Source organism: Hipposideros armiger, unplaced genomic scaffold, assembly GCF_001890085.2.
Source record: "Hipposideros armiger isolate ML-2016 unplaced genomic scaffold, ASM189008v1 scaffold_27, whole genome shotgun sequence".
In the NCBI taxonomy this organism is placed as follows: Eukaryota; Metazoa; Chordata; class Mammalia; order Chiroptera; family Hipposideridae; genus Hipposideros; species Hipposideros armiger.
Genome location: NW_017731377.1, coordinates 2,913,757 through 2,932,029, shown reverse-complemented (window position 1 = coordinate 2,932,029; position 18,273 = coordinate 2,913,757). Strand labels below are relative to the sequence as shown.

Genomic DNA, 18,273 nt, shown 5'->3' with positions numbered 1-18,273 from the left:
GAGAGAGAGAGAGAGAGAGAAATAGATTGAGATTCACTAGAGCTATAGAAAAAAAAGTAGCAATTATGTGTCCTTGCTATTGGTCTTTACTTGCCTGAAGGCAGGGAACTAGCTCAGATGACTTATCCAAGTACCATCTAGGTTCAGTTCTTTGAAGTATTTTAAAGAATTTGTCACCATCACCTAAAGGTGTTCTTTGTAAAACACTTTTCTTGAACAGGAATAAAAAAAGAGTATATTTTAATCCTGGGTTCATGCATACCTTTGTTTGTTTGCCTGCTACACAAAGTAAGGTCTGTGGATCATTAGCATCCACATCCTTGGAAGCTTGTTAAAAATGCAGAATCTCTGGCCCCATCTCAGACCTGCTGAACCAGAAACTGCATTTTTAAAAGATCCTCAGGTTATTTACATTCACAGTAAAGGTTGAGAAGCACTGCTCTAAGAGGGTCTGCCAAGAGACTGAAGAATAAGACTGGATGTCTTTAATTGAATCACGTTCCTTTTAAAAGTACAATGTCCACTCCCAGCCGACAAATTTAAAATATAAATAAGTGAATAAAATATAAATAAGATTCTGTGACTTTTTAAAAAATCCCAAACTTAACAATAGTTTTTTTCAGTAGATGATTCTCATAGATATTTCATAGATACGAGGAATTCTGGAGTTGGAACAAACCTTGGAAACCATTAGTCTATCCTACATTCACCCAAATACAGAGTCCCTGCTACAACATTTCTTTGTGACCTCTTATTGAACATTTCCAGGAAAGACAGCTCACTGAATCACAAGGCACAACCAACCATTCCTTGCCCTTCACTGTCATACTCACTGTCTTAATTTAGTTCTGATCATCTATCACCTGGACCACTGCAACAGTGTTACAAACTTCTGCCTCAATCTTTGTGACCATGTTAGAGACAAAATTATCTTCCTGAAATCATATACTAACATCAGTGGTGCTTGAAAAATGCTTACTTCCTGATCAATTCACTGTTGTCCACTCTATATAACCACCTTCCATTTTCTCTGGTCTAATCAAACAAATCAGCTAATTATCCTAAAACCAGGATGCTCCTGCCCTCCTAATTTTGTGCAAGTCCAACTTCCTACTTTAATCCTGTTCCCCATGTCACAACTTACCTGCTCCTTGTGTCGGATGTGAAAATCCCACTGATTTTGCATCTCCTCACCCGCCTCAGCTCCCGGGTATTCGCCAATAGCAGCAACTATTCTTTTGTCTTTTTCTGATTTTTATGAAACCAGAGAAGTTAACCTTGTTGGTCTAGACTCCGAGTTAAAGGCCAAGTTCATGTAGAACAGGAATCTAACCCTTCACATAGCTTTTCTTGGCACCTGGCTGCTCTCTTTATGTTCCACTTATGAAAGGAAAGGCATAATTATGTCTGTACTGTAATCTGAAATTCACTGTCCAAATACATGTCCTTATTGACTATCATTTTCATTGCCAGAATCTCATTAGAACTCCCCTGGAGACAGAAGTACTTCAGCTAAAATTCACAAATATCTATATTCAAATTATTTTGCTAGGTGCGGATATAGATACAGAGATGAATGTGACAAAGGCCAAGTTCCAGAGTGCACGTTGTAATAGGGGGGAAGAAAAACAACTTTGTCTTGTTGAAGGTATCATGTTAATTAAATCCCCAGATTTAATTATCTGCTTAACTTGGGATCTTCTCTCTCCCTCCCGCCACCCTCCCCCTCATCTCAGCGAGCAGAGAGGTAGGACATTAAGAAGAGATGGGACACCACAGTGCCGTCTTCCCCGCCAGGCGAGTTTTTTCAAACTCCATCTCCACACCGTCTTAATCACGCTAATGGCCCCAAGGCCTGTTGTTTACATTTATTTTCCTCATCAGACTGTGAGCTACTTGAGGGCAGAGTTCAAGTCTTATTTCCAGAAGGCACCACGCCAGGCATTTAGTAATGAGTGATGAGAGCCCTTGCTCTGCGGCACACTCTTATAAAGGCTTTACGTATAGTCCATCATTTAGTACAGAAATTTGTTCAAAACGAATGTTTCCATACTCCTCTGTCCACCTGCTTTAGCTCGGACGACCGCTAACCTCTCCCCACGTGGCGTCCACGGTCTCTCATCTCCCCGACCCCGCCCCGTCCCAGACCGTCCACGCCCCGCCCCCTCGCCGCTGCGTCGTAAAGGAGCCGGTCGCGCCTCAATGACGTAACCAGCGCGCGCCCTCGCCGGGGCAGTCCACCTGGCTTAAGAGTCTGGTGGTTCCAGTTGGAAGGCGACCCGGCACCAGGTCATCCCCAGTTGCTCATACCCGGAGGTCCGCGGCATCGCAAGCTCTGCGACATGTCGATGCTGGCCGAGCGTGAGTGTTGGGCGCGGGGGCCCGATCATGCCGCGCGGGTGAAGGTTCCGGGTGACGCGCCGGGCCGGACCCTGTGGCTGGGGTGCGGGTCGCTGGCGCGCAGTGGGGTGGAGGATGCCGCGGGCGGGGCACTGGGAAGCCGAGTTCGGTTGGCCCTGCCTGCCGCGGAGATCTCCCACCCCAGCCTTCCCCGAGAGTGAGCTACCGGTCTGCTAGTGAAAGAGACTGCGAGTGTCGCACGTTCAGAGCTGGGCACGCGCGCCGTGGGTTTGAATCAGAGTCAGGACACCAGTTGTGGGAACCCGACTTTTCACTTCCCCGGGCCTCAACTTCCTCCGTTTAGAAAAGAGGAGGTTAGGCCGGCAGAATCTCCTTACGCAGTGAAATCTCATTCTCGAAGATGTGTTGAACCCAGAAAAAGATGTATTTAAGATATGTTGAACCCAGAAAAGCGAAGGGATTAGTAACATCAAACCCAAGAAATCAGCATATTTAGGTGTGTAGGGCTAAGGAGTGATTCTAAGTAAGACTGTGGCGGCTTTGACTTTGTTGGAATCAGCACTCTTCATGACACGAGTATCTGCCTCAGTTTGCCTTTGTCATTTACCATCCCTTTGTGGAATGAAGTTCATTAATTCCTTCTCTGGATCGGCTGTTCAACTTCTGAATGGTACCTGTAGCTGAGGTTTTCTGCCACCAGAGGGCAGTCGTGCCTTGGTGTTGAAGAGATGCCTGTAACTTTTTGGCAACGTGTAATGAACTATGAACAGAAAACAGCTTAACAGACCAACAGGGATTTTGTGAAATAAATGCTGTCAGCATTCTCTTATCTGAGGGGATGAAGGAATGTGAGCACAAAACGAAATGGGTAAGGCCCTGTTCCAATTTTAGAGGGGCAGGAATTGAGGTTGAGAGCAAAATAATTCACCCCAAGTCGTTGAACTACAGATACAGTTGGCCTGGTTATCTCAACGTCTTTACATTCTTGTTAGGACCAGCAGTTTTCTACTGTTTGAAAGTAGGGACTCATGGAAAGGAATATGTTTTAGGTGATGACCGTAGAGTGTACATCGCTGAGATCTCTTCTGGTTTTAATATCCTTTCATGTGTGTTTAATTCAGTATGCACCGGGGAACATTAGCCCTGGCTCTGCTATTCATTTATATCCCTTTCCATGATCAGTTTCTGTGGAGGTATTAAAAGCTTCTTTTGTTGTTTTCATCACTAGGTTGGCTTAAAAAAAATCAATGAGATAGTGTGAAAATAGTTAAAAGTATGAAGTGGTATACAGATGTAAAGTCTAGTTGTAGACATCAGTAATTCAAATTGCATGATTTCAAGGGAATATTTTCAGTTCTCTTCTCCCCACCATGACTACAAATTTTCAAATCGTTGTCATGATAGTACATAATGTGTTATCTTTTTAAAAAATTTGCTAAGTTAACGTCTGTGTCATATGTTGTGATTAGATATTTAGGACTGGTATTCTTATTTTAGAGATGAGAATATGGAATCATAGAAAAGTTCTAGTCACATAATCTCACCACCCAGCAATTATTTTCTCTGATAGTTTATAAAATCAGGATCATTCTGTAGGCACAGTTTTGTATCCTACTTCTTTCTTTCTACTTAACATTAGCTAGTCAACATTTTCACTGCTGGAAGTGGACTATATTTTGTTTTCTTTTATCTTCACCACAGGCACCCTGTTTTTAAAATCTTATAGCAATTTTCTTTGTGTTTCTCAAAAATACTCTTTATCCTGTGTTTCTTTAATCATCAGATGTTATAGACAAGAAAACCGGCTTACACAGACCTCCTCTAGACACGAATGTCATTTATCACTCTCACTTCCCAGTCTATATAATTTGGAGTTTTAGACTCAGATTTTTATCAAGTTATTACTTTTTGCAGACTCTTTTCAAGACCAATTTTTGATCCTTGGAATCATTACATTTTATAATTAAAATAACAAAAAAATCACAACACTGTAGTGAGTGGATTGTAATGCTCACTGCATTAAAATAATATACTGTAGTTTCCTCAACTTTGAACATGTCTTGAATAATTTGTTCATAAGCATGCGTGGGTGGTATATTTTGTGTTCTTGAATATCTGAAAGTGTCTTTGGAAAAGAAGCACAAAACTTTTTTCCTTAGTTCTTGAAAGTCAACATACCTTTCAGAGGAAGTTGAATCCTGGCATAAGCCATACAGTATTAGGCATGGAGTGATTGAAAGGAAGTCCCTTGTAGGTGTCCTATGAAGGTTGTTTATTGGGGTTACCCCAAAACTATCCTGGCAGAACCATTTACAGTTAGATCTCCAAATAAGAGGAGTTCCCACCAGAGGACGGTTAAACACATCACCCCAGATCGTGAAACTGTGGGTTCTGGACACTATACCCTGAAGCCCAGTGCTGTCCCTTACGCTGCTGTTCCATATAGTGTCAAGTGTCCCCAGGACCATCCCCAGATTCAGTGATTTGCTAGGACACAGGACTCAGCATATAGTTGTAATCACAGCTAAGATTTATTATGTCTAAAGGATACACAGCAAAATCAGCAAAATGAAAAGACACATGGGGCAAAGTGCAGGGGAAACAGGCAAAAGCTTCCAGAGTATTCTCTCAATAGAGGCACACATGACATGCTTAATTCCCCTGGTATGATTTGTGGCAACACGTGTGAAATGTTGCCTACCGGGGAAGCTCGTTAGAGACTCAGTGCCCAGGGTTTGTTACTGGGGGCTGGTCACGTAGGCAGCCCCTGCCTGGTGTGTGCTAACATTCCAGACTTCCAGAAGGAAAGCTGGTATTCAGCAGAAGTCATATTGTTTGTATGAACAGTTATTTCTGAGCACGGTAGAGATCCTGAAACCCAAATTTCCAGCCAAGAGCCAGCCTTGCAAGGAAGCCTTTGGAAGGGAGGCTGTGAGTCAGACCTGCTGTGTTAGCTTTTCTCTGCACACAGGTGTTAGCAAAGCTGACATCTGGGCACAGAGCAGACTGTGGAATAAGAATAATATGGCACATGTAAAAGTAGATCCAATCTGAACAGGCCAGAGACGGTTTTCCTTGCCAGGATTTCCCAAACCTGGAAACTTCTACAACACTAGAGCCAGAAAGTGTGCCAGGGAAGCGGAGATCTGGTCAAATAAGGGAAACTTGGCATGTCTTTTCTGCCCTCCTCTAAGAGGTTCTACACATTTGCATATTAAAAGTCTGGGAAAGTTCCTAGTATGGAACACTATTAAATTTTGTTGGACCTGGTATTACTCTTTTTTAATTAATGGGGAGCGCTTCCTTGCCTTTCACAGCCTCATTTGGGAAGCACTGCCCTACCCCATTGGTTCAGGATACCTGCCATTTCCCTGGGAAGAGAAGCGACCTTGCTTACCCATCCAATCTCTCGTGTAAGCATCCTAATCTGCTGCATATACATATGTGGCATAGACTGTATCAGTTCTTATTGCAGGGGGTGGGCTCAGTCACTCTCAAAAGATGTCTCTTTCATACAAGCCCCAGGCAGAGCCCTGGCAAGCACTGCTGTACAGAGATGAACTCTGACACACACCAGCAAGCAGCCTTACAGAGAGAACACTGGTTTAACAAGGCTAGTTTCTGGGATGTTGTTCATCAGCAGAGGCAACGTTATGCTGAGTATTTACTAACATAACTTAGTCACGAGAAGCATTTTTAGGTCACCGTTTTCCTGGAAAACACTAAATTTCAGCACAACTTATCTTGCTTCATAAGTAGCTCTTTTCTGCCTGCATTCTTATAAAAGGTGTACTTATTTTTGCTAGGGTGTGTATAGTTATAGGTTTCTTTATTGATTTTACATGCAGCACAGTGAGCCTTTCTGACTGGAGGTTGTGATATTTTTTTAAGTTATGTTACAAGACTGCCAAGCATGAGGCTGCTGTTGATAGTGAGATATTGGGTGTCGATTGGTGTGGTACTTGAGTGATGGTGACACTGGACTTCCAAATTTCTCACTTGGCCACAGTTTATTTTTGGGTTTCATATTCTTTTCCTGTGGACTTTTGAGCTTCTATATCTCTTCCATAATTTTCCTTAAAACTATAACGATAATTTTGAGTTCCTAATGGTTATTTAGATGCATTAAAAACAAAACAAAATAAAACAAAAAACTTACTTTGAAGAGACTCAAAGCAGTCCCTTAATTCAGTTATGTTCCTTTGTTCTGTTCCTTCCTCCCTTCCTTCCTTCTTTCTTATTCATTCGTACATTCATTTACATATTTTCTGAGCGCCTGCTATGGACAAAGTGTTTTTCATTTCTTGCAATGGAACTTAAGAAAGAATAAGACACCTCGTGAGCCATAGGAGAGTATGGCCTAATAGGAAACATAAGAGATGGATATAAATAGGTATAATACAGAAAAATGTAAATTAAATGCCAAAAAATTAGTAGATGATTTATTCCAGAAGTTTGTAGAAGGAGTCATATGACTTTAGGGCATTTCAGTGAGAAGGGGTGGTGTCATTAGTATCTGTAGATCATGGGTATGGATGGTACAGTCGACTCGCTCCAGGATTATAATGACTGTTGGATATTGTGGACTAAGACTATAGCTCTGATGTTTTTTACCTTGTTTTGTGTAATAGGCTCTGGTTTTTGCTTGGGGGTCATTAGGTGCATTTCTGTCCTTATGCCTCAGATTTTCTCATCTGAAAAGTGGAGACAAGAATATCTACTTTCTGGGGCCGGCCGAGTGGCGCGTTGGTTAAGACCTGGCTTGGGACGCCAGAGGGCCCCGGTTCGGATCCCACATATGAGGGCCAGTGACACTGCCCTCTACAGCTAAGATGCTGAACAACAGCTCAACCTGGAGCTGGGCTGCCGTGAGTCACCAGTGACGGCAGGTGGGTTGCCATGGGCTCCCGTGTGTAGCCAACAGCCAGCGTGAGCGGCCAGCAGCCGCCGTGAACGGCTGTCCAGAAGCCGGCGACTGATCTGCCTCGCCCGGGAAGAGCGCAATGATGGTGCCAACTTGGGCCAGTGAAGCAACGTCCTCCACAACTAGACTGAAGAACAAAAGGACAGCAACTTGTCTGTTCTCCTTTCCCCAATTCCCCAATAAAAATATTAAAAAATAAAAAAGACTATCTACCTTCATTGGGTTACTCTGAAACTTGAACCTAATAATGTGTGGATAGCATTTGGCACATAATATATGGCAACAAAAGTCATCACAACTGCTGCTACTGCTGCTGCTACTACAATGGTGATGACGACGCTGGTGTCGACAGGTCCTTTAATTAGGTTGCTGCCTGTAGCTGAATGTGGGAGGCCCAACTGATGGGATAGCTATTATTTCCATTTGTCACGTTTGGAGGGAATATCTTTATTTTTGTCTTAAAAGGTCAATTTGTATGTTGAGAATATATAATTATTGGGGAATCCAGGGTAAATGATCCAATTTGATGCTGCATCTGATATCTGTATCTAATAAAACATAATGTAATAAAACATAGTATGCAACTATGTATGTATGTATTAGGCATGTGTGTCTTTGTGTGGTGTTTCCCAGGTTTGAAAGATAAGTTGCTAATGAGATGCTGTGTCATTTCCAGGTCGGCGGAAGCAGAAGTGGGCTGTGGATCCCAGAAATACCGCATGGAGTAACGATGATTCCAAGTTTGGCCAGAGGATGCTGGAGAAGATGGGGTGGTCTAAAGGAAAGGTATTTTGGATAAGTGCAAAAGAAATTGGAGCCATGCAAAGAGATTACAAATCAGGAGAATGCGTCTTTCTTAGGAGGCTGGGAAAAATTTATGTTTTGGATCAATAAGTGATTCTGGAGAAATAAGTAAATTATAGTGACCTTGTGATGGTAAAGTTAGAATTGAACATAAATGTCAACTTTCTTTTTTATCATTTAAACTGTGTGATTAGCATCTTTCATAGCCAGTGCCTTTAATTAGTTGTAATTGGAATCATACTTAACCATGAGAGTTTTATGTTGCTAAGAGTAATATTTTATGATACATTTTCTCCTTTTCTTCATATTCCACTTATTGCTTACTCAAAGAGGAATTCTACTGATATTTCCACACTTGAATACTTCTTGTCAAGGTCTTTAACGATCCTGTTACCAAGTCCAGTGGACCCTTTTTTTGTTCTCACATACTTAATCCCTTAGCAGCATTGGACATAATGGACTACTTTCTTCTTGAAATACTTCTGTCTTGGCTTCCACAGTACTGGCCTCCCTCCTGCCTTACCAGTCACTGCTAAAAGTGTTGCTGGCTCTTCCTCTCCCAGACTTTTGAACTTTGGAGCTCCTTGGGGTTCAACCCCAGGCCCTTCTCTGTACTCTGCTTAGATGAACTCATTCATTCCATACCATGCTTTGGATTATCTAAATTCTGAGAATTATCTGATTCTGTCACTTTTCTGTATCTAGTTCAGATCTATCCTTTGAGCTCCAAATTTCTAAATATCAGCCTGTGTGACATTTCCACTTGAGTAGGCATCTCAGGTTTATCTTTTTTATTATAAAACTCTTGATCCCTCACATCATTTTTCCCCCATTTTTGCAAATGGTAACCTGCCTACCTGCTTACTCAAGCCAGAAATGGGACCCATGCTCGGCTCCTCCATTTCTCTCACTTCCTGTGTGCCCAGTCATCATTCTCTAATCAGAGCACCGTCCACTCCAAGCCCTGCCATTGCTTGCCCTCAGCAACCTCTCAGCTGCTTCCTCATCTCCCTTCTTTTCCTCCTTTGGGTCATTTGCCATACAACAGCCAGAAAGAGCTTTTAAAATACAGAAATTAGATCATGTCATTCCCTTGCTTAAAAGTTTAGTTGCTTCTCGTTGTTTTAAAAAACAAGAAATTCAAATTTCTACCATAATTTATTTCCAAGGTCCTGCGAGGCGTACCCCCTTCATATCATCTCAGATCCTCTTCATTTACTCTGTGGAAGCCGCCTAGGTGCCTATTAGGTTCTCCAGTACACCAGGCTCTCTGGGACACCTTACAAATGACTGTTAACTTATGCAGGGACTTGGAGTCTCCCTCTCCCCTTCTCAGTGTTGTTTTGTGAAATTATTTAATGTAGCGAGCCGTAAACTCGTAACACCTCCAGTGGGCTCCTAGTAGTTTTGTGCCAGAACATCAGAAAAAGGCATGTTCTCCATAGTGTTACATGGGCCTTAAATTGGGTCTCAGGTTGAAGAATCGGTATTCATTATTGTAAGTGCATCCTTGGTATTACAGACATATCTTGTGAGAGTCCATTAGACTGTGTCCTCTTTGAGGGCATGGATAGTGCCTTGCTGCTAGATGTTTAATAGTTAATTGAATGGTTGATGCAGGAGGATAGAGATAATCACTCTTTTTTTTTTCTTGGTCATAAAATTTATTAATATTCAACTGGTAAATATTGGCAGACAGCTTTCACGAATTACATATACAGTTCATATTTCTATTAGCATTTCCTACTCAACATTTGCTTTTATTAAACTTTCCAATGATTTGTCATTATGAGTTCAAACTAATATCACTTCTTAAAATTGAAATTTATCTTATTACTACTTTATTTAAGAATCATTCATTGAGATAATCATTCTTTATGCCTGATCAAAAAGCTAACTCCATGTTTAATCTCCACAGGGTTTAGGGGCTCAAGAGCAAGGAGCCACAGATCATATAAAAGTTCAAGTTAAAAATAACCACCTGGGACTTGGAGCTGCAATCAATAATGAAGTGAGCAACAGTGTGTCTGCTAGGGGAGGGGGGGTCCCCTTGCATAATTGACTTTTTTTGTAAATTTATAAATTTTAATTCAGTCAAATTGATTGATCAGTTTTTAACCATTCAAGTGTGTATGCTCCGTATTTTGGTTAAGAGCCCATAAGTAAGTGGGTCTTCATCATGTGTCATGCCCTTACCTTGCTTTATTGTCCTTATGTGGCTCTTTACGTATATCTCAGAGATCCAAACTAGTTTTATTGCTAAACTTTGCAAAAAGCATTCTTTTTATAGAAATACTCATTTCAGGTCAGAGGAATTTTCATCTTTACTTGTATTCTAATATTACCTTATACTGTTAAAAGTTGGTGACATTTAGTTTCAGAAAGAAACTAAAGGTTTCTTTTACAAGAAAGTGGTGTTCTTTTCCTGTCCCGTTTTCTGTTTCTGACTTTTGGTATACAGCAGTTGAGTTTATTCAGACTTCCTCTTAAACACTGACACTTTGAAAATATGCCACTGTAATTAAAATTTATGGCCTTGTGCTTTTCATTTTCAGTATTATTTGCTTTAGAAAGTGTCTAAGCTGAAAGCTTTGTTCTTAAATTTCTACAGCTAATAAAATCTGGTAGAAAATTTAGAGAATTACTTTAGGTAAACTGAATTACAGCTGACCCTTGAACAACACGGGGATTGGAACACTGGCACCCATGTAATCAAAAATCCACATGTAACTTTTGACTCCCCCAAAACTTAACAACTAATAGCCTGTTGTTGACCAGAAGCCTTACCAATAACATAAACAGTTGATTAACACAGATTTTGTATGTTATATGTAATATATACTATATTCTTAAAATAAAATAAACTAGAGAAAAGCAAATGTTATTAGGAAATCATAAGGAAGAGAAAATATATTTACAGTATTTATTGTGGGGGAAAAAAAGTGTGCGAGTGGTGGACCTGTGCATTCCAAACCTGTGTTGCTCAAGGGTCAGCTGTACTTGGGTTTTTTCAGTAACCCTGAGTAGGAGACTACATCAGCTAAAATTTTCTGGACCAACAGCTAAAATTTTAAACCATTAAAGAAAGAGTTTACATAAGGTTGGTTTTGAAGTTAGTTGTTGAGAAACAGATATGCAGATGTACTTAATTTTTTAGGAAAAGCATTGCCCAGTAAACCTTAAACAGTCTTAAAAAAGTTGGTGTAAGGCAAACTCCTACATTGATACCTTGCTCCCACTGGTTTAGATTGTTTTGGAGATGTTCAGTCTCTCTTAAAGCTAGATTCTCTTTGTTATAATGAACTTAGTAGCTTACCACCTTACAAATGGGTGCTGATTGACTCAGGGAACTTGTAGTCCTTTCTCCCTCCCCCAGTATGATTTTATAAAATTGGGTTCCATGCCAGCAGGTAGAATTGGGCAAGATATCTGAAGCTCAAATGCTTCAGATATCAAAGAAGAGAGCCAGCCCCCAAGTCCATCACTGACTTTTTCCTTTGACTTACATAATTTTGTGTTAGAAAAAAATAATTTTATTTTGCTTTATTTTAATATTTAGCACACAGGCTGCCTGTTGATTATTTGACTATAAATTGATTATTGATAAATTATCCACATGTGAAATCAGGACTTAAGCTTCCAAGAAGCCCATTTTTAATACTAATATAAATAAATTGTATTTCAAATTTAGATTGTATTTTCTCCATTCAAATTTATAAAATATTTTGATGAAACATTTAAAATTTCATATTGACCTCCAGATTTCCTTGATTCCAAAATACATCTTATCTCAACCAGTGAAGGTAAACTGCAGACTTGCCTCTAACTGATTCTTTCGGTGTTTTCAGGACAACTGGATTGCTCATCAGGATGATTTTAACCAGCTTCTGGCTGAACTGAACACTTGCCATAGACAGGAAACAATAGGTAAGGAAACTTTTGCTTTGTTTTCTGTTAGATTTATAGAGGACATAATCTTAAAAATATTTTTACCAACTCATTTAACTATAAGCATCATATATCTGAAAGTTCATTGTTTGAAGCTATTACAAATAGTCATCTCTTTCCATTTTAATGGTGCTTTCATTACATAAACTTTAAGTCATAAGCAAACACTATTTTCCCGTTAAGAGTTTGAGGATGAAGATAAATCCATTCAGTTTACAACATCAAATAGTAAAGTGATCTTTCCAGGGATCCATGAGTGTGACTAGAACATGTTTTAGAAATGCAAAGCAAGAAATATCAAGTGGGACCATAGGCCAGCAAAGACTTAATAGAAAAGCCTTCTTTTGTGTGTTGATTCTACCTAGTGAAATTTGTTTTATTTTTAATGTATGTAAGAGATTTAGATTGCTCAGGTATAGTAAAATCTGTTGCAAGGTGCTCAGTACTAGAAATTGTATTCCCAAGCTGTAGGAACTAGAAATGAAACAATTGAACATTAGTCTTTCCATATTGAATTAACAGAAAGACAGTACTGTTTGGGGTAAGAGCATGGATGGTGTACTCCTCACACTTGGGGGCCTTTGTTATGATTTTAGAGTTTAAGGGAAGTTTTTTTTGTCACATGACTATTTGGAAGGCAAGGACGTAACTTCAGTTTATTCTGCTGGATAGTCATTGAAGAAATCTAGACTATCAGCTCTTCTGCAAACTTTTTTTTTTAATTGTGATAAATACACATAACATAAAATTTACCATTTTAACCATTTTTAAGTGTACAGTTCAGTGGCATGAAGTATATTCACATTGTTGTGCAGCCATCACCACCGTCCATCCCAGAGAACTCTTTTCATCATCTCAAACTGAAACTACCTAACATCCCTTTTTTCCCTTCCCCCAGCCCCTGGCAACCACCATTCTAGTTTCTGTCTATGAATTTGACTACTCTAGGTACCTCATATAAATGGAATCATACAGTATTTGTCCTTTTGTATCTGGATTATTTCACTTATGTCCTCAAGTTTCATCCATGTTGTAGCATCTAATGTTGCACCATTTCCTTCCTTTTAAGGCTGAATAATACTCTATTTATGTATATTCCACATTTTTTTTTTTAATCCATTCATCCATCGATGGACACTTGGGTTTTACCTCTTGGCTATTGTGAATAATGCTATGAATGTGGGTGTGTAAATGTTTCTTCAAGTCCATGGTGTCAGTTCTTTTTGGTATATACCTAGAAGTAGGATTATTGGATCATACAATGTTTCTATTTTTAAGTTTTTGAGGATCTGCCATACTGTTTTCCGTAGTGGCTGCACTATTTTATATTCCCACCACACAGTGCACAACAGTTCTAATTTTTCCACATTTTCACCAAGACTTGTTATTTTTGTTTTTTGATAGTTGCCAGCCTACTGGGTTTGAGGTGATAGTCATTATGCTTTTGATTTGCACTGCCTTAGTGATGAGTCATGTTGAGCACTTCTCATGTACTTGTTGGCCATTTGTATGTCTTCTTTGGAGAAATGTCTTTTCAAGTCCTTTGCCCATTTTTGAATCAGGTTTTTTTTGTTGTTGAGTTGCATTCTGCAAACATTTTTATAAGGAATTCCTTATCCCTTTGCACAGTGTTTGGCATGTAGTGAACAGTCGAAAGATGTTAAATAGAAGGAGAAAGAACTTTGTGGAATGAAATTAAAAATTAGATTGAGTTCAGCAAACATTTATAGAGCTGTTTGTGCTGAATACAAAGTTAGACTTGAAGATATGCAGATGTATGAGACATACATAATCCCTGCTTGGGAGGTAGCCAGCAGGTTATGCTGGTAAAATTAGCACAAATCTGTCTGTGGGAAGATGTATTGCAATGCCGTGTATGACAGCGAGCCCAAAAGTGTGAGGGGAAAGGTGCTCTGTATTTTCCCTAATTGGACTGGACTTCTTATTGATATCTCTAACTTGGACAGTTTTCCTTATCTGTGGGATAACTTTTAGAACTACCCTAACAGTTCTATATGTGATCCTATTACAAAAGATGATCATTTCAATGTTAGCTAAAGAAAAACATAAGGAAAATATTTTGTGAACACGTTGACTGGACTGGTATTAGGAAATGCAGGATATATGCAATAGTAAAATTCAGGGACATTAGCCCTTACTAACTAAACAAACATCTTTATATTCAAGATCACCATTGAAACCAATAGAAATATAGATGTAACCGTCTAAGACTTGTACGTTTTGACTGAAGAGTAACAAAGTGTAGTGGTTTAGAGATGAACACCAGAGCCAGACTGCCTGGATCTGAACCCTGACTCTGACACTTGTACTTGTGTGACCTTAAGTAAATTACTGAAAATCTCTGTACGTTGGTTTCCTCCTGTAGTGAAATGGAGATAACAGTATTATACCATCCTCAGAAGGTTGTTGTGAGAATTAAATATATTTATGCAACTAAAGTACTTTGAACACTGTATGACACACAGTAAGCACTTAATAAGTATTGGATACTGCTGTAATGTTTATCATTATTATTATTTGCAGAGGTAGAACTCTGTTAAAATAGAGTATTTCTCCTGATTACTTTTAGTAATTAGCATGTACTAGTAAGAGTGATACTTTTAGGTGGCTGGATTTTGGTTAGATACCTTGGTGTCATTAATAAAATCCCCAAATAAAAAAATAGAATGTTCTTAAGATAATGAACATTATAAATAACTATACTGACAGCAAGATACAAATAAAATTTGAAATCTGTATACTACTGATGGATGGTCTCTAATATACAGTAAAAAAAGGAAGATGAAAAGTAGTGTGAATGGTATGCATTCGTAGGAAAAAAATAGGGAATGTGTGTGTGCTTGGGTATACACCAGAGGTTCTCAGCGGAGGGTGATTTTGGCAATGTCTGGAGACATTTTTGGTTGTCACAGCTGGGTGTGGGGCTGCTCCTGTCATCATCTAGTGTGTAGAGCTCAGGGATGCCGCTTAATAACCTGCAGTGCACAGGACAGCCCCCGATGACAGAATTACCACAATGCCAGTGATGCTGATGTTCATACAATATCTTCAGAATATCTATTGTGTATGTATTTTATATACTTAGAATATCTCCGGAAAAATGCTTAACAAACTGATGACAGTGATTGCCTCTAGGGAGGGGAGTTAATGACGGGAACAGGATGAGAGGAAACCTTAGCTTTTATTATAGTCCCTTTGTACCTTTAGAATTTTGTACAGTGTGCATTATGTCCTACTCAAAAAGATTGTTTAAAAACTAATTTTAGAAACTTTTTCTTGACCCGTTTACATCATTTACTGTTACTTCCTGATGCTTCTGCTCTCCTTTGCTGCAAACTTCAAATTTTCTATACAGACTGATTTTAGTTCTCCTAGTCTCTTTTTTTAAAAAAACTTTTGACATTCCTTGAGTCGCATGCATTCTGCTTAGTTTCTCAACCTCTCAGCTGCCTCTTCTAGAGTTGACAGGCCATCAACGGGGCAAAAAGCCCCAAATGCCAGACTCACCTCCTCTGGATTTCTTTATGCCTGAGTCCGTAATTCTTTACTGCTTTGTTAGCTTCACAGTAATATCTTTGAGTAATAACCCCCCCACCCCCACCCCCAATATTTTGTCTGGTTTTCTAGGCAAAAGAGGTGGCCGAAATTCGCCACTCACCATTACTGGAAGCAGGACTCTCCCTGGAATCTTTTTGTAAAGTAAACTTTATTGAGGTATAATTTATATACAGTACAATATACCCTTTTCTGAGGGTGCAGTTCCATGCGTTTTGACAAATATGTATACCTTTGGAACCATAATAATCACGATAAAGAAATTGTCATCACTCCAAAGAATTCTCTTGGGTGACTTTCCTTACTCCTTACTCCTCATCTTTCCTTACTCCTTACTTACTCATCGCTCCATTTTCTGGCCCCAGACAGCCACTGACCTGTCTTTATAGATTAGATTTGTGCCTTCTGTTCCATCTGGCTTCTTTTTCTCAGCATGCTCCCGAGCTTTATCCATGTGATTGCATTTTCAGTAATTCATAGCACTCCTGATAGTATTCCATGTATGAGTATGCCACAATTTGTGGTGATGGACTTTTGGGTTGTTTCCAGTTTGGGCTGTAGTTGGGCCTTCCTGATGTATTACTGCAGTACAGTCAGTACAATATTTAAAGTGACCCAGGGAACTCTGTTATTTGTCAGGAAGGTAGTAAGTGTGTGACAGATTCCAAGCGGTTCTGCCTTGTCCTTGTGCAGCCCTGTCCACAGGTTCATCTGTGCAAGTGGATTCTTCCTTTTCTACATAAGACATGGAAGTATCTTAATCATTGACAGGAGTTACTAATCTATGGATTAAGTTCCACCTCAAGACCACTAGAGGGTGCCAGTAGCCCTGCCATAGAGAAGATGCGGTTGGCAGCCCTGCTTCCTATCTAGAGCTCAGCCATGTCTGAACCAGCCAGACCTTGCTAACTACCAGTCCCAGTACTGAAAAGCCTTTAGAAAATCCCTTTAAGGGAAAACCTGTCCAAGGAATGGACCTGGAGAGCTAATAGATGATTTTTCTGCCATGTCATCTTTGGTAAATACAGTATATTCATCCCAGTGAATTTTTGGTCATATTAAAGCTGAAGAGCAAATGACACAATAACCGAGTAACATTTTTTTGCTGTAATATTTTTACTTCCTTAAGATGGCTTACCAAATTCACATACTTTTCCTTTAATTAAGCAGAGATTTCGTATTTTCCTCTTCATAGAATCTTAGCAAGATTCTAGAAATAGCCTTTATCTCCTTGAGGGACACAGAAATCAGTATAGTCTTTAAAATTTCACTTTAAAAAATTATCCTGTCTCAATTAGTTACTCTTTGCCAGACTCAGCTTAGCTTTTTGGTGGTCTTAGCTCATGGTTTTAGGGCATGTTTGTTACTTCTGTCAGATAGTTTGTCCTTGTGAAGAAAGCTGGGACGCTGATAGCCTGCCATCCACAAAGATGTGGTTGAGGACAAGGGTCTTCAAATTTTCTGCTCACATATCTTCTCAGGGAATTTTGAAAAACCGTGTACCCTATCTCAAATTTTTATATTGACATCTATAATGTTTTTAACCATAGCTTTAAATAATTGAAAGTATGATAATTTCTGGCCTATTGGGAAATATTGGCGTTTTAAAATAAAGTCAAATGTATCCAGTGGATGATAAATACCAGAGGAATTTGACACCCAATAGACAAGTCTTCTTTAATAGTCAGAAATATTATGTTTCATAGTTCTTTTTCCTCTGAAATAATATTTCCATTGTGTATACCCAATAGTATTTTATGTTAGTATGTTTTTTGCTTAAGCTTTAAAAAATTTATCACTTTATCCTATTTCTCTGCCACAAAATAAATACTTCTCCTTTGGCTTAAGTTGTCAGTATACTTAGTAGATTAATTAATAAAACCAGGAAACATATACATTTTGATAAATAATTATTATCCAAATCTTTTTGGAAGTGCATCTCTCCATGAGACAGATTGGCGTGAGAAGGAGGCTGCTTTCATTAAAGGAAACATCCTGACACCAGTACTTTGGCTTGTCCCTATTTGACCCCGGTAAGAGGAGAGTGGGGTTCCTTTCTGCTGTAAAGTGGAAGGAGGACCCATGGGAGACACGGGGACGGAGAATCAGATCTATGTACCCACTAGGAATCAGAGCAGTTTTAGGAAAGAGTGCACACGGACAGGTAGATAGAAACTGATGCTCTCAGGTCTGTCCCTGCTCGGGCATGCTGTGGGAAGTCTGTGTCCTTGGTTAAGCTGGAGAAGCTCCCTAGGTGATCCTTCCACCCTCTAACGTGGGAGAGCAGCGCCTCTAGCAGGGACACGGTGCAGTGGTTAAGAGTGTGCACTCTCACTGGGTCAGTGCCATCATAGCCACCTCCTGGGTGTGCCTTCTGTAACCCCTCTGTGCTTCAGCGCCCTTCTGTGAAGTAAGTCTAATAATCAGAACAGCTACCTGATCGAATGGCTGTAAAATGAATTACAAAAATGCGCAGAAAGCTCTTGGTCCAGGACCTAGTACTTTTAATAAGCCTTCAGTTGATAATAGCTTCTTTAAGCCAATAACTTGCTAGATGATCGGTGTTTGGAACATCAAAGTTGAGAGTGTGATGTGCCATATGCAGTGCTTGGCCACAAAAAGGAGGAAAATGTACCGGTGGGAAGGCTTTGAAAAAAATC

At 39.7% G+C, this 18,273-nt stretch overlaps 1 protein-coding gene across 1 annotated transcript in view; it reads left to right on the top strand.

Annotated features, from left to right (window-relative positions):
• The first annotated feature begins 2,221 nt into the window (after window positions 1-2,221).
• The window catches only part of PINX1 (PIN2 (TERF1) interacting telomerase inhibitor 1), a 90,288-nt gene continuing 74,236 nt past the window's right edge, over window positions 2,222-18,273 (top strand). The window contains exons 1-4 of the mRNA XM_019636175.1: window positions 2,222-2,361; window positions 7,962-8,071; window positions 10,008-10,100; window positions 11,938-12,016. Of these exons, the coding sequence (XP_019491720.1) occupies window positions 2,343-2,361; window positions 7,962-8,071; window positions 10,008-10,100; window positions 11,938-12,016 (301 nt within the window). The 5' untranslated portion in view covers window positions 2,222-2,342. The remainder of the gene's footprint in view (window positions 2,362-7,961; window positions 8,072-10,007; window positions 10,101-11,937; window positions 12,017-18,273) is intronic.